This window comes from Lutra lutra, chromosome 4 (genome assembly GCF_902655055.1).
Source record: "Lutra lutra chromosome 4, mLutLut1.2, whole genome shotgun sequence".
NCBI classification, from domain to species: Eukaryota; Metazoa; Chordata; class Mammalia; order Carnivora; family Mustelidae; genus Lutra; species Lutra lutra.
In genome coordinates, this window is record NC_062281.1 from 141750636 (window position 1) to 141775760 (window position 25125).

General features: G+C 40.4%; 1 protein-coding gene across 8 annotated transcripts in view; it reads right to left on the reverse strand.

Moving 5' to 3' along the window:
• Positions 1–25125, reverse strand: part of IL12RB2 (interleukin 12 receptor subunit beta 2) — an 88924-nt gene that overhangs the window by 4045 nt on the left and 59754 nt on the right. For 7 of the 8 annotated variants that reach the window (XM_047728698.1, XM_047728694.1, XM_047728699.1 and 4 more), the window contains 4 exons: positions 20558–20695; positions 17511–17601; positions 14586–14685; positions 8658–9539 (listed from right to left, as the gene is read on the reverse strand). In XM_047728698.1, coding sequence (XP_047584654.1) covers positions 8997–9539; positions 14586–14685; positions 17511–17601; positions 20558–20695 — 872 coding nt within the window. In that variant the 3' untranslated portion in view covers positions 8658–8996. Of the gene's footprint in view, positions 1–8657; positions 9540–14585; positions 14686–17510; positions 17602–20557; positions 20696–25125 lie in introns of those variants that run through there. The other variant, XR_007127063.1, reaches the window with a different exon arrangement.

A 25125-nucleotide genomic window follows, 5' to 3' on the forward strand; every position in this document is an offset into this window, starting at 1 on the left:
CTTTACGGAACGTTTAGTGACAAGTTTTAAAATGATCTCTTAACCGAATTTTCAGACCTAGTAATTACTGAACTAATTTTTTGATGTGATTTGCAAAATTGTCAAAGGTTTAGCATTAAGATTGTATTGACTGGCAGCTTTTAGAAATTTGGGTGGTTTCTTTTTGTTCAGCTTAGGTATACCTTGGTCATGTTCTCTCATGTTGAAAAATCCCACTTGAATTTTAGGTTAAATAGAGATGATGTACAAGGACTGATTGAAGTAAACATGTTTCAGGCTCGGAGGAATTCATTAAATCAAAGAATATAAGGAAAGAAAAATTGTAACTAAAGGATGAGAAGCTCAATTTCAGGAAATGATTAGTAGGATATAAAGATACATTAGTGAAGCTATCAAGATTTTGGCCTCAGAAAGATGACATTGGAAATTAGTACTATTTAAATAAGTTCTATATCTAAGCTAGGAGTCCCCAAACTAAAGCCTTTGGCCTGCTTTTGTACAGTTCATGAGCTAAGAATACTTCTACATTTTTAAAGGGCTAAAAGCTTACTATACAAAAGATGGATGTAACCCACAAATCTTAAAACATCTGTCCCTTTATAGAAAATCTTTCCTGACTCCTGATCTAAGCTGTCATTCCCAGGTCAACATAAAAGAGTTCTTTCAAATGAAAGTTTAGTTCTAGGTACAAATTAAATCATCCTACCCCATGGGAAGTTGTGAAGTTAGAAGTATCTTAAATCAAGTTACCTCTTAAATTCTACAATCAGAATAAGGGCAAGATATCTGGTAACATCTAATAAAGATGGTCTTGTTATTTTAAGAAAGATTATATAACTTGTAATTTAAATATATGTCCTGAAAACTTTAGGAAAATATAAATTTGCTGCAAGTATGTTTAATGCCGTGATTACAGTTTAATGTTTTATATATAGTACTCGTTTTTGTCAGTGCTAAACTCCTGTTCCAATGGGTTTTTCCCATGAGGTGAGACTTGTGAGCATTTTGTATAGGTGAGAAAACGAATGTCTTTTCATGAACTCCATAGGTTGAGTTGGGGTTGAATTGCTTCTTGATGACTGAATTCTCAGAGCTGCTTCTGAAGTATATTCATTTGGGCAGAATTTAGATTTTGTGCCATTGATTACCTCGTAAATAGCTAGAAGTCAATATTTCTAAATGGAAGGAAAGAAAAGAGGAAAAATGGCCCATAGAAGTTAGGAAATTACCAAATTATGTTTTTGTTTGAGGTGTTACTAATTATGTAGGTACTTAAGTGTTTTAAATTGTTAACATTGTCCCTTTTGCTGCCTACTTGGCAGGGTGTGGTATTTCCTAGTATGCTTAGGTGTATGCTGAGCTTCGTGCTTGAAGACATATAAAGATAATTGTGATAACTAATATCTGATAATTCTGATTAATTATGGATTTCTTAAACCTATTGGATAACTGATACAAGGTGTTGAGAGAGGTGCTCTGACCTGGTCTTGATAACAGTTTTATTTCTTGAATAGCTGTATAAATGTTAATGGTATGGGAAGGTGGAGAGCAAAGGGCTAATTAATATTCAGGATTTTGATACTTGGTGAACTGAGTACTGGAAATGGACAGTATTGATTACAGTATATTACCCTCAGTTGCATTTGTAGCTGATCATTTAAAAATTTTAGGACTTAGCTGTCTTAATTTGAAGAAATGGCACTGGTTTTCATCAACCTAGCATGAAGATTCCTTATAAAGTAGTCCACCTGAATGTGGTTCTTGACATTTGAGTGCACAGAGTTATACCTTGGGCATAAAATTTTTTAGCTGATGAATAATGTCAAAAACTTTGTTTTGGGAATTTGCTGAATTTGTTTTACATCTTGGGTGTAATAATCTATAGTGAAATATTTGACAACCTCACTCAAAGTGCTGAGACTGCAAGAGGTGGTTGTAGAAATTGATGGCTAAACACATCAAAGAAGATGGTAGTTGTTGCCACCCACCCACCCTGCTAACTTCCAATTTCTTGGCTGAAAATGCTGATGCCAGTATGATTGGTAAATTGAACTAAACAGATACCTTCCTGTTTAGAGAGAGAGAGTTGGTTTGTCTTTGATCTAGAAATACTGAATTTCCAGTGAAGCTTCTACACTTTTTTTCCAGTAAAGGAAGAACTTTTCCAGAAATTACAGATAATTTTGTTTCAGCATGATTTTATATACATAGTTACCAAGGTGTTAAGTGCTAAAGTCTAAAGAGTGAAGAAGAGTGCATGAGAAGAATGGATTGGATAAAGGTACTTTTACAACCTGTTACTGGTCACTAGGAAGGAAATCAGCATAATTTAGCAGGTATATTTTATTCATAATGGATGAGTGGCATTTAGTCACTGTATTAACAAAACCCAGTAAATCTTTTTTTTTTTTTTTTTTAAACAATTAGACCCCCTCCTTCCCCCCAACACACATACTTGGGTCATGGTGGAACTCTGGAAGTCCCTGTTGACTGAAGTGGAGAAGGGCATTGGATGCTGTGTAATGCTAAGTGAGATAGAATCTGAGAAGACATTCCTTTCAGGAGAAAATGGGCAAGATTTATTAGAAGATTGCCAATATATTGTTGATGAAGAACTGAAATAATAAGCACCTCCAGTTAAGGGAGGGCATTGATGTTCCCCCTTTTTCCAGGATCATCAGCCTTGCTACTTAAGAGTTATTAGACTTTAAAAATAACTGCAGATTTTTAGAGGAAAGAAATCTGAATTGATTTGAAGATTGCATCTGTAGTGGAGAAATGACTTATGACTTAATTATCCTTGCAAGTTATTTTAGTCTATTGCAAGCAGGTCAAAGTGGGTGTTTTCTAAAAACTGTCTGCAGCTGCTTTGAAATCTACCCTGCCATAGACCAGGGGGGCTAAACTAAAGGGAGTGTATACAGGAATGGAAAGGAATCTAGTAATAATGAAGTTGAAGTGCAAGTATGAGGAGAAAACCTTTAGGAAAAGTATTTTATGCAGTGTCATGGAAAGGTGGCAAGTGATTTTTTTATTCATGATGGAATAAAGTAAGATTTCTGTTTCTAAATGATACCTTGTGACACCCTATTTTCACCTTGAGAGTTTTTGTTTGGGGAGGACTAGGGATGGGTTGTCTTCAGGCTCCTTGGTTTAGGTGGCACAGAAAATGCGCCCTCAGCCTAACAGGCCACATTTGCTATGATTGCCATTTTAGCAGGTGAATTGAGATTTTTCTTTCACAAAGAACAAGTGTCTTATGTTAATGGTTTTCATCTGATTTTGAAAGAATTTTTTTTGCAGCTTTTTGAACTAGTAAAAGTATCCTGCTATGGAGCGTTCAGGGCTTTTGAGAACAGTTTTTTTATTCTCTGAGAAACCCCTGATAGTTATTACAGTATTTCTTTGGGGTCCTATTATTAACTTATAGTCAAATGTCTGAAATTGACAAGGGAAGGGTATTTTGAACTTCATCTTACATTCTTTTGCCAGGGGTAAGGCCAGGGTCTCTTATGGAAGAATTACTTAAATTTGTGGAAATTCAAAAGAGGCATGAATTTACTTTTAAAGGGAACCCATGACAGCACATGAATAAGTTTGTATGTCACTTAGAGATGTGATTGGAAATCTCAGCAGAACCAACTTAAGAATGGTTTTGCTGCCATAAATAAATGACCACTAGCAAAATGTGGAACCAATCACCACAGAATGGAGGAACAATTCACATACACGACAAAAGTCAAATGCAGCCCCAAGAAAGCCTTTGTGGAAAAAATTAATAGGTAAGTTGGGTGGGGTAATAGCTATTTTAATTAAAGAGAAAACACATTGCTCTGGTTATTTTTCATTTAAAAGCATAATGTACTTAGAGCTTTAACTCAATTTATCAACTCCTTAAGTAGTGGGCTTTAGTGGGAGTGTTACCTCCTTTCTGTGGCCTAACTGCCTTCCATTACAGGATTTAGATGAGCTGGGTAGATAAATTTGCAAATTCAGGAGTGACAGATATTTTTCTGATCATTTGAGCTTTACCATGGTTTTAAGTAGCTTTCTCAAGAATCAGTAATCTAGAACTTCAGAAGTATGGAAATGCCATTTTTTGGTTACCTAGTAAAAATAGGAATCAAAGATTTTTATGGCATTAACAGCCAATTACAGTCAAAACATCAGTTGATATGAATTTGTAGAGCAGTCTTACAAATTTGTAGAGCAGTCTTACATAGGAAGGAGTTACACAGTAAAGTTTATGCTCTGAAACAAGACTGTTCAGTATCAAGTACTCGTTATGTGACTTAGGTTGTTTCTGTTTTCCCACCTCTATAGTTAGAGTGAGTACTGCATTACACCCTTCAAAACTGCATGTACTAAGGACTGTGTTAGATGTTATTGTTACTCTTGTTATAAGGGGGATTTTGGAAACGGCTTGTCATATAAACTTTGTATTTCTAAGAACCATCGTTAACTTATTACCCTAAGATTTCCAACACCCACCCTCACCGAGTGTGTCATCTACTTTGCCTTTTTCACTTTTCTGCTATGCCTTCTGACAGGAGTACTATTGGTCAGTGAAATTGCCAGACACGGTGGAGGATGAAAGCGACATGGGCTTAAAGTGCTCAGTAGGGTCTGTCTCTAGATCCACTGTTTTCAAGTCTTCGGAAAGAAATTGGTAATACTTCATATTTTATTGACTTTTTCCAATTATAAAAGTAATGAGTATTTGGTGAAAAGAATGCAAAAATGTAATTTAAAAACCTATGTCTGGAGATAACCACTAGCATTTTGGTGTATATTCTTCCAGTTTTTGTTGTGTTTTGTTTTTGCATTTATAAAAAGTGAGAGGATTCTCTTCAGCTTTTTGTAACTAACCATTTCCATGTCAAGTATCTTTATACTTCTATAAAGACTGTATAGTATGCTTTTCAAGCAGTTCTACAATCCATTCCTATTTCAGGCATGTTAAAATGGGGGGATGGGTAGGGGGAACGTCCATCATGGAAATTGATGAAATATTAGTTTAATTAGCATATTTTTTCCTACTCTGAACATAAAGTAATGTTGTATCTGAAAACTGGTAGAATCAGATTCCATGAAATTGAGTGTTTCATTATATGGATTATGCTATAACCAGGTTCCTACTGAAGGGCATTTAGGCCCCCTCTCCATTTTCATCTATGCTGTAATCAGTCCTTTATCCAACTTAATTTATACTGTTCTTTAGTCTATGTTGCTAGGAGTGGAGTTACTTATTCAAGTTTTACTGAATATTATTGCCCAACTGCCTCCCAAAAGGAGCCAGCTAACATTCCTATTTGTGAATACCAGTGTCTCTGGTTAATACTGGCTAATTTTCCCCTTGATTTTGCTAATTTGGTAAGTGGAAAAATGGTATTTAACTTTCATTTCTTTGATTACAGGTGATTGTTTCATGTTTCTTGGGCAGTTACATGTATTTTGAGTTGGCTCGGTCCATTTTTCTTTAGTGTTGGCTTTTATATTGATTTCTTAAAAACACCTACGTTATTTTGGGCATATATTGCAAATATTTTTTATCTAATTTGGTGTAAGTGTTTTTGCAAAGTTTTAATTATTCTTTATTATTAGTTTATTCTTATTTAGGCTATGATGTTACGATCTGACGTTAAGATTGACAGCCAATTGATTGAGACCTTTCTGCTCGCTAATTATTCTAGAGAAGTGATTTTACTTTAGAGTTCACCCATCAGCCTTTCATAGGGTAGGTAATATGAATGTCCAGGAGTCCTTAAGATTGGGAAGAGAAAAATGGGGTTCTTTTGGAATGTTTGGGCTGCAATATTGGAACAGATCACAACTGTACCAGATGAAGGAAAAGGCTAATGGAGAAAAACCAAGAATCAAACATAAGGGATTGACTAGAATAGAATGTGCCTAGCTTGGCATGTCTTTCACTGGCCTCAGGGCATTGGTGAGTTGCAGCTGTGGGCTATTAATGGAAGCCGAGAAATTAGGACAGAATGGAAGGGAAAAGTCAGTAAAGGGAAAGAACTAGATAACACTAGTTAGACTTTATTGCCAAAAAAGAAGACAGGCCCGGGAAATAGGATCTCTGGCTTTTGGGAAAGAGGGCCCTTTTGAGGGGCAATTTAAGGATCTCTGCACAAGAATTAGTGGTGGAGACTCCCATGTATCCACTAAGAGTGAACTTGAACTCTATTTGTGGTATTTAGGTCTCAGAGAATAAGGAATTTGATGTGTTTCAAAGGAGCAGAGATTTCTGGGTTGGCTTTGGGATGTGTAGAAGGAGTGAGGATTGAAATCAAAGGTAATTTTCCTGAGTAATAAAAACTGAGCATAAGAGTATTCATGAGCCTCACCTAGTCCTGGTTAAAGGAGGCAACCTGATTTGGTATTTTGACTGCATCTGCAGGATGAGGGGATGGTGAAAACTACTTGGCAAGGGCAGAACAACGGTTACCCGTCCTCTACTGTTCATGAGAAGAGGGTATTTTATCTGGCAAAGTGAGCAGCTAAAGCTCAAAGAGATCTGTAAGAGCTGCTGCTACATGTATTATATAGCAATGTCAATGAACAGTAGGGTAGAATGTTGGGAATGAAGAACAAATACAAACTCGGTTGTCCCAATAGAGAGGAAGCAGGCACAGCTAGACTGGCTTCTGGAACAGAAGGAACAAAGTGATAACAGTGGCAGGTGATGATTCTTTGTTTTTATTGATGGCCTACTATGAAACAGGCATGTGCTGGGAAGGCAGATTACCATCGTTCCTGCCTTCATGTTATTTACAGTCCAGTAGAAGAAGTAAGTGGGCATCATGTTTAGGGAAGCAATGAGGGGGTGAGACCTCTGCAGTCTTAGAAGGAGCCTTTAGGAATCAAGGAGGTCTGTCTTTTTTAAATGACTTTTTAAAAAAACTTTTTCTTTTTTTTACTTTTTAGGAAAACAAATGCATTATCACCCAGAGACAGGAAAGAGTCTCTAGGGGGAAATAAGATTGGAGCTGGGTGTTGGGTCCAAGGTGGGGGAGGGATGAATGTCGAAGATGAGTATCAGGCAGTCAAAATCAGAGAAAAATAAAGCAGGTATTAGAAGAAGAGAAGTTTGCCCCCATTGTCAAGAGGTGATAAGTTATCCAGCTTCTAAGGAGGTGGCCTTGTCTGTTACAACCCAGTTTAAACAGTCAAACATGGGGCACTAAATCCTGGGTATAGACAAGCCAACACTGAAGCTGCTGAGCTGGAAGAAACCATGTGTGAAGGTGTTAATTCTTAGCACCTAAATAGAGAATAGAGATGTAAGGAAGGAACTTAAGCTTTTCAAAGAAAGCCTGTGGAAACTAAGTATGTTCGGAGTGTCAGGGAGTATAGATAAAGAATTAAACATGAAAAGGCATAGCAGATGTTCACCATTTCAATTTCTAAAGCTCTGAGGGACAGCTGGTAAAACCAACACTGTCTCAGTGCCCATGTTTGGGTGGTGTCAGGGTAAGGGGTAGGCTCCAGGGCTTGGAAGGGATTTAAGAAAAAGGTTCTTGGACCTTTCTTCCTATTTGGGAAGGACACTAAGCATTTTGAAGGACTTCCCTACCAGCTTTGCAGAAGGGCCTATAGTGAAGGGACAGAGGCATGATGGGATAAGGAAGGGGGACAAACCAGGGCCACAGTTTTAAATGAGTAAAACGTATCATGTTCCAAGTTCATGCTGAGAAAAAGAAAAGTATCTTATAGGCTCAACTTGAAGACCAGCTCAGTCTTCCTGAGGAAGGAAAAACAGGATGACTTGGGGGGAAAGGGATGACACAAATATAACCTTAGTGATTTGGGTCTTAGACCCTGAGACAGCCCTGATCCTGAAGGCAACAGCTGCTGCAGCAGAAGGAAGAGGAAACAAGGTGTCAGCCTTTGGCCCACTACTTTCCAAGACACTGGATTTCAGAGAGGGGAAGCTGTTGGCCCAGGGTCTTCACGGAAGGTTTATGGTAACTTTCCACCATCAAGCTGCTCTTGATTCACTGAAAGAGGGTGACGATGAAACAATAGGAAAAGTACATTTGTGAGGGTTTCATAAGGATAGTCACGACCATCTTGGGGGGACTTTTATGTCCTTATCTGTAAAATGAGGTTGATCTGTTTTGAAAACTTCCTATAATGCTTACTGGTGTATCTGTCATTTTGATCTGTGCCCTCCAATACAGTAGCCACTAGCCATGTGTGACTAATAACAGTCAAAATCTGCTTACTCCCTCAGTTCTACTGCACAAATTCCAAAGTGGCCAACAGCCAATGTGGTTCATATCTACTGCATTGAACAGTGAAGATATAAACATTTCTACCTTAGGCCTATTGGATGCTACTGACTTAGGTGTATGACCTGCTATGGAGTAGCTGCTTTATAAACTGTTGAGTGAACAGTCCCCTGCACTGTTAGTGATTGCTAGTAAGAGCCTTGGTTTCCACTCTACCCTTTCCCTTTCCCGGCAAACAGAGCCAAGAAGTTGTAGGAAACCAGATTGGAGTCTAGGTGCACAGTGTACACAAGTGACCATTGGACAACATGGGTTTGAATTGTGTGAGTCTATTTAGGTGGATTTTCTTCAGTGAATATAGTATAGTACTATGAATATATTTTTTGTATGACTTTTGTAACATTTTCTCTAGCTTTATTGTAGAATACAGTATATAATACATCAATAAGAGTGGTCATCAGGCCAACAGTTATCTTTCTGGGGAGTCAAAAAATATGCTGGTTTAAGCTTGTGCCCCTAACCCTCACATTGTTCAAGGATTACCCACAATCCCAAGGCTCTCTAGAGAAGGCAAGATGAGGTATCTGGGTTAAGGCCAATTCTCAGTTCCCAAGATTGATCCTGAGCTGTTTGTCTGCCCTCTAGTTGCAAACCTGATGGTAGCACCCTAGAGGTGTGGCCACTGGAGTAGAAGGCTGGGGAGGTGGGACACATTCAGGGTTAGGGACACATTGACTGTCCAAACTTCACCACTTACAGCATGAGGGAGTTGCATCCCATCTTTAACCGATCCAGAGTCAGCTTCTTGTCACAAGAGAAGGTGAGTGGGTGAAGGGAACTTGAAGGGAAAATGGAAAGAGAGATGTGTTGAGGCTCTAGTTCTTCCATAGGGTCAGTTATAGTAACCTCATGTGAAGGGAGATACTCTACGTTGGAGGGTAAGTAGCCCTCATGGGTGGGAAGGTAGTCTACTGGGAGAACTGTCAAAGGGCTCGCTAGGTGTCCTGGCTTTGAGTCAGGGCCCCTGCTCCCCAGCATCTTGTACAGATCCACTAGTTGTCCTGTCTCTGCTATGAGAGCTTTTGAAGGTGGTAGGCTTGAAGCACTGTACTGTGTGTCTTCCTCAGAGGTATAGTGACCTTGGACTCCTTGCCCCTTGACTGGCCAGTTGGGGTGATAGGGATGTCTGAAGAGTGGGGTTACTTGATGAAGGACTTCAGTGATGACCAGGGTCTCAGGTTCTTCAGGATTGGGCCAGTCTGTCAGGAGCCTGTCCAAGGGCAGCTGCTGCTTCTCCTGAGAAAGGGGAGGGAGAGACTGATACAGCTATGTTAAGTAAGTAGCCCTAGGTAACCGACTTTTCCAGGGTTATGAAAGGCCTCGCAGCCTGCACTGCCTAGTTGGCTCAAGGTGGGACACTGTGGGCCCTTGACTTTATGACAGGAGTGAAGCAGTAACATTGTCAGGGAGCAAGATAAGAGCCATGGACTCCTTAACGCCTCCAGCCAGTGAGTAACTTGCTACGCAGCTCAACCCTCAACCAGACTTTCTGATGAGTCCAACTGCACTAGCTATTTCTCTAGGATAGAGGGCATGGTAGGTGCAAAGCGAAGGCTGGGCTTGCTCCTGTCTGGGGGAGGAGCCAGGAAAGCCTTTCAAAAAGTCACATTGGAGCTAAATCTTGAGAAAGGTAACTTTTCATGTAGGGATGTAATGGGCCAGGAGGACTGGTCTGTTCTGGAACCTGTTAGTTCTTTTGCCAGGCAAACAGGCTTTGGAAATTTGAGGTCACATGATGAAGAGATTTTTTTTTTTTTTTAAGGGATGCTAATGACTTTGGGCTTTGCTGAAAGGTTCAGGGTAAACTGGAATCTGGAGTTCCTTGGAAAAAATATTCATTCTTTTTTCCCCTATGACTGATTTTGTCTGCTACTTCTCTGCCTTCTCTTTGTCAGTATCACATCAGTTACTGACTCTTCAATATCCTAATTCTTTCCTTTCCCAATTTACTGCAGATTCCCGAGTCCCAAGTGCAAGCACTTTGTTAACATTTCTCTTTCCATGCTTTAGTGGGCTCTACCTGCCCCTCAAAACTATCTTTCCCACTGACTGCTTGATCTTTCTAAAGCAGACTTCCAAAGCCTTCATCAACTCAGACTTTACCAGCAGTGAAGCTTCTAGCCCTTAGTTAGTCAGGCGCCTGCACCTTCCTCTCCCTCCCCATGTCTCCATTCAGAAACTACTTAAGGCACACCATCCTGTTTTAAAATTTTTAAACACATTTTTTCACAGTGCCACCACCACACTGGTGCTTCCACTGCTAGCCTCCACCATGCTTGTGTTTGCTGCACCATTCTGCTTGATGCCCTTCCTCTCTCATGAAGCCCCTCCTGATTGTTTCTGCCACTGGACTCCTACAACAGCAAAGAAACCACCATCAGGTTCTTGGCACATGGTATTTTATACAATCGCTTTTTTTTTTTTTTTTTTTTAGCATGCCCGTATACTATCTATAAACAAGAATCATTCATGCCTTAAGAGAGGAGTAGGATGACAAAAAAATAGCCTTGGTACAGTGGTAACCCTGAGGACTAGTCCCATCTCATACTCTACAGGCTAGGCAAATTCCTTCAACCTCTCTGGCCTTTGGTTCCCTCATCTGTCAAATGCCAAGTTGTGTAAGAGTGTTTAGGTCTGGATTGGCCTCTGATGTCCCCTTCTTTCCTCGAGCATGGCAAGCATCCAACAAGTGAGTGATGGTGCTGTCTCAGGACACACTTCCACAAAGGACACTGACAAGCTAGAGGGTAAGTGTGTGTTTCTTTTTTGGGAGTGTGCTTTTTCCTGATCATCACCCAAACTGGCTGTGGCAGAATGGTCTGGCTTGGTAGATGGCCTTCAGCTCTGGGAAGCAGAGCTAAAAAAGCACTGTAACCCAGATGTGGGAGAGACTATAAAGAATGCAGAAATGGTTTGTTTCTTTTGTAAGGTGAGGCATTTGCTATGCCTTCTTGAAAGCTTTGACAATATTGATAGGGCCTGCTCCTCAGAGCTTCTACAAAGCAGGCCCTCTGGCTAACAAGGCCTGGGGCAAGGCCTCTGGGACCACTATTAGCTCAGGTACCTTATGGACACCGTTTAGTTTCTGCAAGTACAAAATGGAGAACATCCCTGCGATAGTCTTTATGATTTGGCTTTTTCCCTAGAGCTTGGAGACATGTTACATTTTAGCCACATCTTAAAAAGTGGTAAGGGGGAATCTAAGGCCTGGGAACTCAAAGAATTCTGAGAATTTTGTTAGAGGTGAAAGACATAGTACTGTGTTTCTAATGTTTGCCTCAGCCTATTGCCAGGAGAACAGTTTGGGTCTTTAAAAACAGTCCACCTACTTTAGAGGTCAAGTGACATGGAGTTCTGAGGCTACCGCAAGGCCATCATAACAGATGCCACGTTTAAGCAAAATTTTATTTTCTAATTTACCAGTTATTTTTTCAAAAGATACATATGCTCTTAGTTTTGTAAAAAAATTTTTTAAAGTTTGAAGAGCCTTTGTAATGAAAATTAAGTGACCCTCTTACCTCCAACCTGCTACCCAAAGGAAACCAATATTAGTTTCAAATACAGGCTTCCAGAAATATCCTGTACACATGCTGCAATTGTGTATGTGAATAAAATTTCTCTCCTTTTTATACAAATGAGAACCCATTTTAGACAACTGTTACAAACTTTTTTTTCACCTTCAAATATCTTAGGGATTTTTAGACATGTAGATCTCTTTTTTTTTTTTAGTAGTTGCTTAAATACTATTGTATGGATGTACCCACATTTAATCTGCTCCCCTGGTGGCAGGCTATATTATGCCCAATTTTTTGGCTTCCATTTACAGTGCTACAATGAACATAAACTATACAACCTTGGACACATGGATGGCAATTTCTATCTTTTCTCTGTGCTACTGTCTCTAACCCTTTGTGTGTCTTTCCCAGCATTTCTTCTAGGTTTTTAGTCTTCATGGGCCCTACATGCCTCTGTTTCTCTTCATGCCCAAACAGAGGCAAACAGACTATGACGCCAAAGCTGTAATTTTGGGACCCAGGTGTCCGGGACTGACCCAGAGATGCTTCCTACCATGCTATTTCAGCCTCTTAGGATGTGGAACTGTGGAATCTCAGCAATGGGAGAGAGAGATCTTAAAGCTCAGCTGATGGAGCTTCTACTTGGATCCTCTCTGACACCGACAATGGCATCCTTATCGAATGCATGCCCATAGGTCATCACAGGACTGCCAACAAGTGAGAGCCCAGTGCGTGAACACCTCTTCGGTTAGTCTGTTCAGCTCAGAGGTGTTGACTCCTAGAAACCTTCCCCTGACCCTGTGCTTAAAGATCTTTAAGAGCATGTAATATAATGGCAGGTAGCACATCCTACTTGTATATGAATCCAGGATCCATTTACTAGCCAACTAGTGTTGGGCAAGTCACTTAGTCTTCTGTGCCTCAATTTTCTCATCTGAGAAGTGAGGATAAAAATAATACAACCTCAAAAAAAAAAAAAAACCTAATACAACCTCATAAAGCTGTTGTATGGATTAGATTTTAATGCATGAAAGAGATTTTTAAGTGCCTGGCATAGAAAAGCTATATGGCTATATATACCTTATTTTTTCATGCTTGGCTTTATTGCACTTTGCAGATACTGTGTTTTTTTGCAAAATGAAGTTTTGTGGTAACCCTGCTTCAAACAGGTCTGCTGGCATCATGTTTCTAACAGCATTTGTTCACTTTGTGTCTCTGCGTCACGTTTTTATAATTCTTGGAACATTTCAAACTCTCATTACTATATTTGTTATAGTGATTTATGATCAGTGATTATGACTTGCAGAAAGCTCAAATGAAGATTAGCATTTTTTAGTAATAAAGTATTTTTTAAATTAAGGTATGTATATTGTTTTTAGACAATGCACTGAACACTTAATAGGCTGCAGTATAGGATAAGTAATAACTTTTATGAGAAACCTAAAAATTCATTGACTTTATTGCAATATTCACTTTATTGCAGTGGTTCAAAAAGCAATAAATCAGAGGTATGCCTGAATATATGTATACGTAAACATATGAATATATTATTTAATAATACAATTATATACTGTATTACATATGATACAGTATGTATATGACATATATGTAATTAAATATGTGTCTACCTATATAAAAGCTACTGTTGTTGTTATTGTTCTTGCTATTGAAACTTAACAGGGACAAAATTCCTCAATAGTGAACGATGTCAAGTGTGAGTCTTCCTGGGAAGAAAAAACCACCTTTGCCTTGTATGATCCATGTGCCTTACGTGACATCTTCATCCTCATAACAGTTTACATGGGAGATACTGTCAATTCCTGTTTTACAGAGGATGAAACTAGGGCTCAGATCATCAGGACAGTTGCCCAAGCACAATCCACCATAAGTGGCAAAGGTGGGGTTTGCACCCAGACTTTATTTCAAAGGCACTAACAACAGTGACTTCAGTTCTCATTGAGGCAGACATGGCTGAAACCTGCTCTCCCCCTGAGCAACAGCTGGTACCACTGGCTTCTGGCCTGAGGAAGGGTGTGGATGAGAGAATGTTCTGTGTAACTGAGGAGAAGAATCTTGGAGGAGAATGGTTATGAGGTGCAAGGAAGAGTGTGGGGCTGCCAGGATCCTGGGCAAGAATGCTGGCATACCGCCTTCCTCCTCTTTGCTCCCCCGAATTGCACAGTCTTGCTCCATGTTCAGATGCCTCCAACTCCCAGAACCCCCACCCAAGATGGCCATCTTGCCCACAGTGAGCTATTCTTACCTCCTTGGGCTGTGCGGCAGTGCCCTTCTCATCCTTTAGTCTCCACTCTCCTATCTACTAGTCGAGCAACCTCTCCTTCTTTAAAACCTTTTCCTTACACAATGGAATGACTTACTGGCTTCCTGCCAACACCAAAATAGTCTGAGCTCTATTTATCTGTTCTATGCTCAGGACAGGAAATGTCACGGTAAAGCTCCAATTCTCTTGAATTTGGATGAGTCAGGCTAGTGCTCAGCAAAAGGCAAAAATACTTGCTTTTTTATTTCTTTTGAATTAGTTGAGGTGAGGAGGGGAACAGAAGGCAGAGAGAGGAATGAAAAGCTGTGGGTCTTTTTAGTCTTTTGGTCATAAGCTTCAGAAAATTTCTGTGCATGGGAGTGGTGACTCAGTAACCTAGCACAGGGGGTTCCACCTATTCATAGGAACTAAGCACTTGGTAACTAGAGTGGGAAAATTACATCACTGGAATCCCATCAACTCACCAGTAAGCCTTTATAACCTTACCTCTACGATGGGGTATTTCTTGGCCCAGGTGCTGTTCATTGGGTCTGGAATTTCTTTACTACACCACTGAGGTCTGAGGGCCAAAAGGAGAACAAATACCCTATAGATAAAACAATGACATCTGGTTAAGTGTGCCCACAGTGGCAATGACAGCACTGGTGCACTAATTTCATTGTAGAGGTAGTTCAGTATGGGGGTATGCAAATGAATACAATAAAACCCTGAAGGAGAAAGATGATGCATCATTCAAGGCTAGACTAGTTTTCTCTGAAGTTTGGATAGATGATAGAGTCATGATGCAGCCATTTGGGGTTTGCTAAATAAACAATGAAACTTTTACTCAATGTAATGTTTAGCTGTCACTATCCAGCCGGTCATTCATTTCTCAGTGACTAAACCCCTAATGTGTGATGAGCACATGCCACATACTGGAGATGGAATAGCAAGCAAGAAGACATGGCTCCTATCCGTGGGGAGTTTACTATTTAGGTTAGAATGTTTATAAAGTGTTCATGATAACAGGTAAACTATTATGATAAAAGTAAAAAAAAAACACACAAACCCTTAAAGAACAAAACAGGATACAAATGGCATAAGTAGTTTGAACATAACCAAGTTTTTAAAAAATGCTCAGAAAAAAAAGCCAGAGAGAAATAATCCAAACTGTTAACAGTAGTAGTATTTGATAATCAGAAGAAATATGGGTCTTTTTTTTCTTTCTATCATTTCTGGGTTTTTGAAAAAAAATTTTTCTAAAGATTTTATTTATTTACTTGACAGAGATCACAAGTAGGCAGAGAGGCAGGCAGAGAGAGGGGGGGAAGCAGGCTCCCTGCTGAGCAGAGAGCCTGATGTAGGGCTCAATCCTACGACCCTGAGATCATGACCTGAGCCGAAGACAGAGGCTTAACCCACTGAGCCACCCAGGTGCCCCATTTTTGAAAATATTTTAAAATGTGTTCATATTACTTTTGTGACATGGAAGGAAAAGATTCCTAAAACTGTTTCTTATAAATGCCTGTGACTTAAATGTTTTATTTTTTAAAATTTGAAACTAATATGAAACATTTTTGAAAAATTGGCTTTAATAAGCTTTGATGTGTAATAAGAGTAGAAAGCTTCCAAGATGGTTAGTCCTTTGAAGCAAGAGATGTGCCCCTGTGACAGTTTTTCTCCAAACAAATGTGAGCAGATCATGCAGATGAGGACAGTGCCCAAGGGATTGGGGGCCAATAAAAACCTGGAAGAAAACGGGATCCCTAATGATTGTGTGGAGCACAGCTGCCAACCAACCTGGATGACTCATGTCAGGACTACTCTGTGGGAGAGCAATAAACTATTTTATTAAAGCCACTGATCTGGAGATTTTTTTTTTTTTTTTTTAAACAAAAAAGGCTTCACCCTAACTGGTATTTCCCTGAAGAAGATGAATGTGATCCTCCTTGACTCTATTCGAATTAAACTTTTTCAAAGTCTACCTAAAGAGAACTTTGCTTTGAAGTATCTGTCACACATGGGAGCTTCAATAAATGCAAAGCCTTTCAGTCAAGTTCAATGGCTAGTAGAATGACTTTGAGCTTGTATTATTTTGACCTCTCCTTACTTTATACATTTGGAAAAAACTCTGTATCGAATAACTCATTAAAAAATTCTCTTCACAAAATCATACCTGTTTAAAGAAATTGTAGAAAATAGTTAAACAGGACTACAATCACCTGTTATTCTATCCTCTGATAGAACCACCATTAACATTTTGGTGCATATCTCTGAGGTAGAGAGTGTTAATCACTTCCCAATACTCCTTTACCTTCTTCCTTAGGTAGAAGACCCTGATACACTGGGATGACAATGAGCCCAGATGTAAGACGACAGTTTTAAGTTTCCCTTACTCTACCACGTTCTGGCCAATGTGGTGTAACCAAAAGTGTCCTAACTTTTTCATTAAAGGCTCCTGAACAGGGATGTGTGGGCGCTTTCCCTCCTTCTGCCTGTAGTTGTAGAATGCAGACATGACGACTATAGTTCCTGCAGTCATTGGACCATGAAGTGAGCCAAGGGATGAAAGCCAAGAGAGGATAGTGGCACAAAATGACAGAAGGAGCCTAGATCCCTAATGACTACATTGCTACTATACCAGTCCTCAACCTAAGTTTACATCGTTAACTTGGGTGAGAAACAGTCAGCTAGTTTAAGTCCTATAATTGGCTTTTTACGTTACATAGAACCAAATTTAATGCTAGCTGATATATCTTGCATGTGGGTATGTGTGTGTGTGTGTGTGTGTGTACTTCTTAAAAAGTGAAAGTATGTAATTTACAACCTTTTTAACGTAATATTGCAAATATTAACCATTTAATTTTCTTCTACCTCTTTAATGGATATAATATGCCATACAGCATGAGATACAGTTTGATGTAGGAAACCAGTCCCATATCACTGGGCATTTAGGTTCTTTCAAATTGTTCTCCCTTAATGAAAAATAATTTGGTGAACATATTTGCCACTAAATATATGCATATACTTATGATATACTTGTAATAAATTTCTTCTTATAAATTGCTAGGTCATAGGTATGTTTTAATTTTTTTTAAAGATTTTATTTATTGACAACACAAGCAGGGGAAACGGCAGGCAGAGGGAGAAGCAGGCTTCCTACTGAGCAAGGAGCATGATGTGGGGCTCGATTCCAGGACCCTGGGTTCATGACCTGAGCTGAAGGCAGATGCTTAACTGACTGAGCCACCCAGGCGCCCCAGTATCTTTCAATTTTTTAAAATTAATATACACTGTTGTCCAAGAAAGTAGAATAAATTTAGTCTGCTACCAGAAATGTTTGAGAAAACCCATTTCTCTGACCCATAGTGGCAACAGCTATTATCATTAAAAAAATAAATTTACTGAAATTTGAAAATGTAACCAACTCACTTTTGCCGGAAGTAACGCATTGAGAAAATGCCCACTATGACGACAGCAACACAAATGCTTGGTGCCACAAACACACTCCAACTGGCTTTACCTGAAAAGTTAGCAAACCCTGTGACTTAGTTATCTGCAATGAACATATAAAAATACATTTCCGTGAACCCTCTGGCACCTACCCACAACTACTGGATAGCTAGGCTCAAAAACAAGGTCAACTTGTTTTTGTCCCTTCAGTTGGGGAAAAGGGGCCTATGGTTCTAAGGAAGGGGCTCCAGCCCTACAAGGGCTCCTTCCTCTAACAGGGGCAGAAGGAGAAGGGGGTGTGGTATACAAAGCATTGGCTGTGAACAGGGAGGCCCGAATTCTAGTCCAGGCTTTGCCACTGACGGCTATGAGATCAGTGGACTTCAGATTCTTGATCTATAAAGGTTGAATGGTGACGTCTACCTTGCAGGTTGCTGTGAAGATTAGAGATGGTGCATATGAAGCACATGGCGATGTATCTGAATATAAGCAGCCTTTGAGAAATGGTATGACCTATTTCACCAAGCCATTGGAAAAGACTGCTGTTTTTGTTTTTTTTTAAGATTTTATTTATTTAGTTGACAGAGAGAGATCACAAGTAGGCAGAGAGGCAGGCAGAGAGATGGGGGGAAGCAGGCTCCCTGCTGAGCAAAGAGCCCGATGCAGGGCTCGAACCCAGGACCCTGAGACCATGACCTGAGCCAAAGGCAGAGGTTTAACCCACTGAGCCCCGTAGGCGCCTGAAGGAAAAGCCTTCTGTTTTAGTAGGGTCTTTGAAATTGTTCTGATTCCTTGCTATGAATATGCAGTTTGCAATGTGTTAGGATTCTTCATTAATTCATCCAGTTAATGAGTATTAACACATTAGGCCCTCTTGGATGCTGGGATGCACAGATCACTAGGACATCGGTTCTGCTGACTTAAGTCATGAATCTAGTCCAGGAGACATGTGTAAACATGTAAATAAACCACGATGCCATGGGGTATACATAAAGGCATGTACAAGGCAGTGTAGCAGGGATCAGCATGGGAAATGATATCAAGGGGAGCCCAGGGTGTTCTCCCAAATACACAATGTGAAAAGTGACAGATCGGAAGGATGGAGCCAGCAAAGCAGACAAGTTAGCGAGGCAGACTAGACACAATTAGGCAAAGGCATGGAAAGAGCAAACAGTGTGGCACTTTCTGGCAACTACGGGTAGCCTGGTCTTGCTTTCAAGTATAAGTGATGAGCGTATGGCAGAGGATGAAGCTACACAGGTGAACAGGAGCAGATCATGCCGGGCTTGGGAGGGGGCAGTTTGAATTTCGGCTTGAAGGGCCTTGGGGAAACACAGGAAGTGGAATGTCAGCATGGAGCAGGGTGTCTTGCAGAAAGATTCTTCTGTTCCACAGCAGGGCAGGTAGAGGTGGGAACCCGGGGGAGAGAGGGTGAGCAAGGAGGGATGAGAAACCACAGCCCTGCCAGCCCCCATGAGAGGTGTGTCACGGGGGCTGAAGGGGGGGAAAGTTGATGCAGGCAGCTTTGCTACTCCCACCACTCAATCAGCACGATCTGACATTTCTTTAGCATCTGCTGTCCTTCCTGGGCAGATGGGACAAGTCTGGAGTACCACAAGTAGAAAGATGCTGAGTCGTTAATCCAATTAATCCCTCACAAGTTAGTTTCCATAGGAGTACTAGGAGACGGGGTTTGTCAGCTTTCCCAGTGGAGAAGTACCTGGCATAGAACAACAAAGTCCCGAATGATCAACCTGATACCCCATGTTGCAAAGCAAGAACAGCTTGTTTCATGCTTGGAGCAGATACAGACAGGTGCTGCCAGAGAGAACAGCACAACTTAGCCCGCAGAGGGAAGCGAATGTTAGGTCACTTATTTATATATTCCAATTTAACTGAAGTCACTAAAATCTAACTTTGAACTAAGTTCTACCATTTGCCACTTCTACGACTTTGGGTAATTTTCTGTACCTTCTCGGCCTTATAAAAAGGCATCCTCATTCCATATTTCTTTATTCATTTTGAATAGAGTGCCTCCTGGTACTGTAGCCAGGTACAATCATGTAAAGCAGACACTTTATGTGGCTGTGGTCAGGATTAAATGAGTAAAAGCATGTGTTATACAGGCTGAATTGTGTCCTCCCACCCCAAAAATCCTATGTTGAAGTTCTAACCTCCAGTACCTCGAAAGTGACCGTATTTGGAAATGGGATCACTGCAGATGTAATTAGTTAAGATAAGGTCAGACTGGAGTAGGGTGGCCCTAATCCAGTATGATCAGTGTCCTTTTAAAAAAGGAAATTTGAACAAAGACACACACAAGGAGAATTCCATGTGAAGATGAAGACAGCGGTTCATAAGCCAAGGAACACCAAAGACTGCCACTCAACTTGGAGGGGAGAAGCAGGGAGCTGATTCTCTCATAGCCCTCAGAAGAAACAACTCCGCCGACACCCTGAACTCAAGACTTCCACAAGTGTGAGAAAATAAATTACTATTGTTTAAGCCATTCAGTTTGTGGCCCTTTGTTACGAGAGCCCCAGCAAAATAACTACAGTATGCAAAGTATTTAACACAATGACTGCTGCATAGTAACTATCTGATATGAAATATCTGCTATTATTGAGATTATTCTCATTGGGCACTGGAACAGATATTTAGTGAACAAGTACTGTAGTAGACCTTGAAGATAAACAGAATCCAGTTCCTGCCTATTGGATTCAGAGTTTTGAATAGGGGTCAAATGTAGTGCATTATGAAGGAATTATGTTGATGCATTTGGGAGGGTTTCCTGGAGAAGGAAACATTTAGGCTGAGTTTTGAAAGGTAAGTAGGTACTATCTCCAAGCAAACCATGAAGTGGTAGGGTACTCCATTTAAAGGAAACAGCAAGTGCAAAGGTGTAGCAGCAAGAAGGTAACTGATGAATGAGAGAAACTCTGATCATCTCTATGCCAGACATAGTGGGAGTGTATGCCCACGTAGGGTTCCAGGGTGGACACACCATCTTTGAAGTTATTTCTTACCTTGCAGACAAAACTCCCTCTCGTTTCCTGGGGGGCTTTCCCCAGCAGCTGTCAGAGCTGTCATCCACAGGACATATGTCACTCTGGGCTGCAGATTGTCTATTGAATGTGAATTTAGGGATACCCTGTAGGGAATTTCTGAAAGAAGGATAAAGATAAAAGAAGAAAGGCATGTATTAAAGGAAATATTTGAATGTGAGCTTTACTTATTTTTATTGTTGTTGTTAATGATTTATTTAATTTGAAAGAAAAGCACATTGCTGTTTTATAAGTACTAATTCATTAGTACTTAATACTTTGATAGGCCCTAGACACTGTCATTTATGGTGGTCCTACTTCACAGCATACCAAAATAATTAAATATATTTTCTGTGGTAAAATCTTTTGAAAGAACTTTTATCACTCTGCCTTTTTTTTTTTTTTTCAGATTTTATTTGAAAGACTGAGCTTGTGCATGCACAAAAGCAAGAGCCGGAAGCGGCAGAGGGAGAGGGAGAAGCACACTCCTCGCTGAGCACGGAGGCCCAGGCAGGGTTCCATCCCCCAGGATCATGATGTGAGCCAAAAACAGACACGTAACCGACTGAGCCATCCAGGCACCCCTATCATTCTGCTTCTGAAATTATTTAGCTGTAGTAACTCCTTTTATTTCCCATGACTATAACGTTTCCCACGTTTTTAGATATCTTTGAAAATTTGGGGGGGAGGAAATTAAATACACAAATTGTTTTCAATAGAATTTTTAAGCAAGCTAAGTTTGGCAGTTAATAGACAGTTAGGTAACATTAATTTTTATTTTCTGCTTTTTTTGGTAGGTCCTGGATACTGGTCTTAATGGGTTTAATATAATGATCTGCTTTGACATAAAACCTAAAAGTGGGAGCAATGGTACTTAAATTAGATTTACTTGGTGGTTTAAGCGTAGATAATTGGTCCCTTTTGCTCTCAACACTCCTACAGAGTCTCAGCAAGGAAGATGTTGTGTTTTTTGGGCAATGCACGGGTGTTGTTTTTCTCCTCCTATAGTACACAGGCAGTCTTCTCCAGCGATCTGCCGAGTGTGAGTTTTGGAGTGACTTCTCAAAAGCTGGGGATACGGGGGCAGGGGGACTAAAAGATCAAGGGCAGAACTTTGGCAGGGGTCGCCTCCTGGCTCATTCAGCAGATGCGTCTGTGCTGGTGATCAAAGTGGAAACTAGAACCCAGCACTTCGAGCCTCAACATCAGTTACCAGCTCACAAACCCCAGGGCAGGTCAGACAACACTCCTGTTTGCTAAATTTATTTCAACAGTCACAAATATTTATTGAGCTTGTGCTCTTGACAAGTCACCACGTATACAAAGGCACAGAATCTTCCTCAAAGTGTTCAGCATCTAATGGGGAAAACAGACCTCTTGTATTCCCACACCCATGTTTACTATGGGTAACCAGCAAGAAGGAGACCTGTAATATCATGGTCACTTCACCCAAAGGGGGTGAGGCCTGAGCAGATCACCTAACAGCTGTGACTATCAAAGCACTCTCTATATTCAACATCCTGTTGAGAAAAAAGTACCATGTGGAAAATTGCAAGCCAATTCTAACCTGATGAAATTGTTTGCACAGACTTAACCAGTCTGATTGAACTCAAAAATCTCTTTCCTTATTCCTAAGGCAGGGGATTACAAAATTAATTTTGGAGAGACCTTCTGCTCATCTTGCTGTAGCAAACCATCAGTGAGCCTCAGAGTCAGCTCTCTGACTGCGTGAAGCCATCTCCAGCTTCGAGAGTGAAATGAGACCTCAGAACAGAAGGGAAGGGATTTGAATGGTTTGCTAGTCAAAGAATGGTCAAAGAAGTTTACATGCAAACACACACACACACACACACACGCACACACGCACACACACAAGCTTGCGCATATATTTGAAGAACAAAAATCGTAACTCTGTGGAGGAAGCAGTGAGGTGGTTGATGGAGCCAGCAGTGTCGCTAGCAAAAGAATTTGTGTTGAGTAATGGGACAAAGAAGTCAGGCCAGAAATACTGGTTCTGCTGCCTGGTCCAGACTGTGATCTCCAGCAGAGATAAAGGGGGGCATTTAATTCATAGGGGTCTGAAATTTTAGGTTCCGGTGGTGAAACAAGGAGGCACCAGTTTAGGAAGATGGGATAGTTGCCAATCTTTTGAAAGGCTGCAGGTAGGAAGGTCAAGTGCTACCAGACAAAACTTAGCTGCAGTTACTGGAAACTAGTTCTAACCTGACAGTCTCCACTGGTTTAACAAGTGTGGGGCAGTACTCACTCATGTGTCAGTCAACAAATACTGTTTTTACGCATACCTCCTGTATGCCTGGCAGTATGGTAGGTATAGGGAGACAATGATGAGCAAACCGCCAGGGCTTCTTCCTTCAAGATTCTTTGAAACTGTTGACAAAAACAGCCAGGAAGTAACAATGCACAATGTGTGCACTGGTAGAGACATGCACTCTTGGAGCCCATGGCAGTGTCGGCATGTATCCAGTGGAGCGGCTGTGCGCCAGAATCCCCTGAGCAAGATACTGACATTGCGCAGCTGCACCCCTCCTTTCTGCTCAAGCAGGACTATGTACTCCTCCTGCACTCCCCAGGCTCCCTTTGTGCTGCTGCCTGGGGTGGGGGGTAGCACCCAACGACAGAGGACAGGGCCCCTTCCTCCTTGGCGCTCCATCTTCCTCTTCCGTTTGTGATGTCCCTTGGACGTCTTTTTCCCTTGTCCTCACTTGCTGCCCTCTACCGCTCTCTGGAAACTGTACTTGTGGGTCTGCCAATGATTGCTGGTTGCCAAATACAGTAGGGAGCTGTCAGTCCTTGATTCTAGCGGTTACATCACCTTTGTGGACCTCTCCATCTCCCTCCGTAGACCCAGAGCTCTCGGAAGACAGGGCACAGGTCTGATTCATCACCAAGTGCTTACTGAGCAAAAGGAAAACTTATTTTAAACTGGTGTGAAGTAGGATTTTGAATCTCTACCTCCTTTCAACTTATTTTAAAATGGCCTTACATAGGGGGTGCCTGGCTGGCTCAGTCCCTGGAGTGTGCCACTTTTGATCTTGGGGTCTTGAGTTGGGTGTTCAAATTACTAAATAAATAAATAAATAAATAAATAAAACAAACTTCAAATGCCCTTACATAGACTTTAGATTCATCAGATTTGTGATAAAATAAGGTAGAGATTTTCTTCAACATGTCTAAGAGTAGCTTTAAGAACCAAATGACTGTGTTGATTGTTAATAGGCATCGTGGTCTTAATTCTGTAAAATGACAGTTGGGGGTGGGAGGAAGGAGCACATTTCAAGTGGAGAATTCCAAATGGCCCACAAAGAGGTCAATGAAGTCACCAGGTTCTGGGGTGCATTTCTGGACTGACTTATCCATATAGGCCCAGTAGGAAGCAGCTCTGTTCAGTGCTGGGTTCTACTTACCAATGGTGGATTAGTTAAGTGACTGCTTGCAAGGCCTTATAATAGGATTATGTAGAGCTTTTGTTAAAAAAGAGTGATGCAAATCCATATGTACTGATGTGGACTGATATATTATTGAGAGGTAAAAAGCAAGGTGTAGATCGGAATATAGATGATGGTCCCAAATATATGCTTTTATGTGCATTAAGGTTTTTTTTCTGGAAGAACATGTGAAACACTGCTATAGCCTAAGAATGGAGGAAGAGATAATTTCCATTGTATAGCTTTCTCAACTATTTGAATGCTTTTACCATGTGCAAGGGTTATTTATATAATAAAAATGAACTAGCATTAAGAGTGCTAGTTAATGCTAACACTTAATGCTAGTTTATTTTTATTATATAAATCAATATTGAAAAATATTGAAAATCAATATTGAAAAATCAATATTGAAGATCTGCTGAGGTCAAGAGAAAGGACCATCCTGTCCTATCTCCTAGGTAAAAGTCCCTCTTGCAGAAAGCTCTCTGGCGCCCACATCTCAGCTTGGATTTGCTGCATTCTTCCTGGACCTAACAGCTCTCACGAAGGAATAAAAATATTGCTTCTTTATGATAAATGCTCCTGAAAGAAAGCCAGCTTGCTTATGAAATAAAAAGAAGGTCAAGCCAGGAAGAAGAAAAAAAAAACCACGACTCTGAATAAATCAAAGATTAGAACATCAAATCTGGCAAGGAACTTGGAGCTGCTACATAAATGAGAGATGAAATCATCTGAGATAATGTCCCAGCCAGAATTTAATTGCTTTCGTTTTAGAGTTATAGAATAATTACAGGTCAAAAGAAGTTACTTACCCTGTATTGTATTTTACCTATTTTAAGGAGAAAATAATATGTTATGATAGTATTTGCAAATGTGAGGATTCAAAATTTCTCCCAACTCATCCCTTGCAAACCTCAAGGGTCTGCATAATAGTATTCAAATGCTATTACTGCTTTCTGAAATGCCGTCTCGCTACGTGAGCCATTCCTAAGAGCCTAGTCCATCACCTTCACTTCTATTTGCTGGGCACTAACATAGTCAGTCACTCTGTGTGCATGTGTGTGTTTATATCTTTCATTTTTCTTCATTCAGTTAATTTCATGG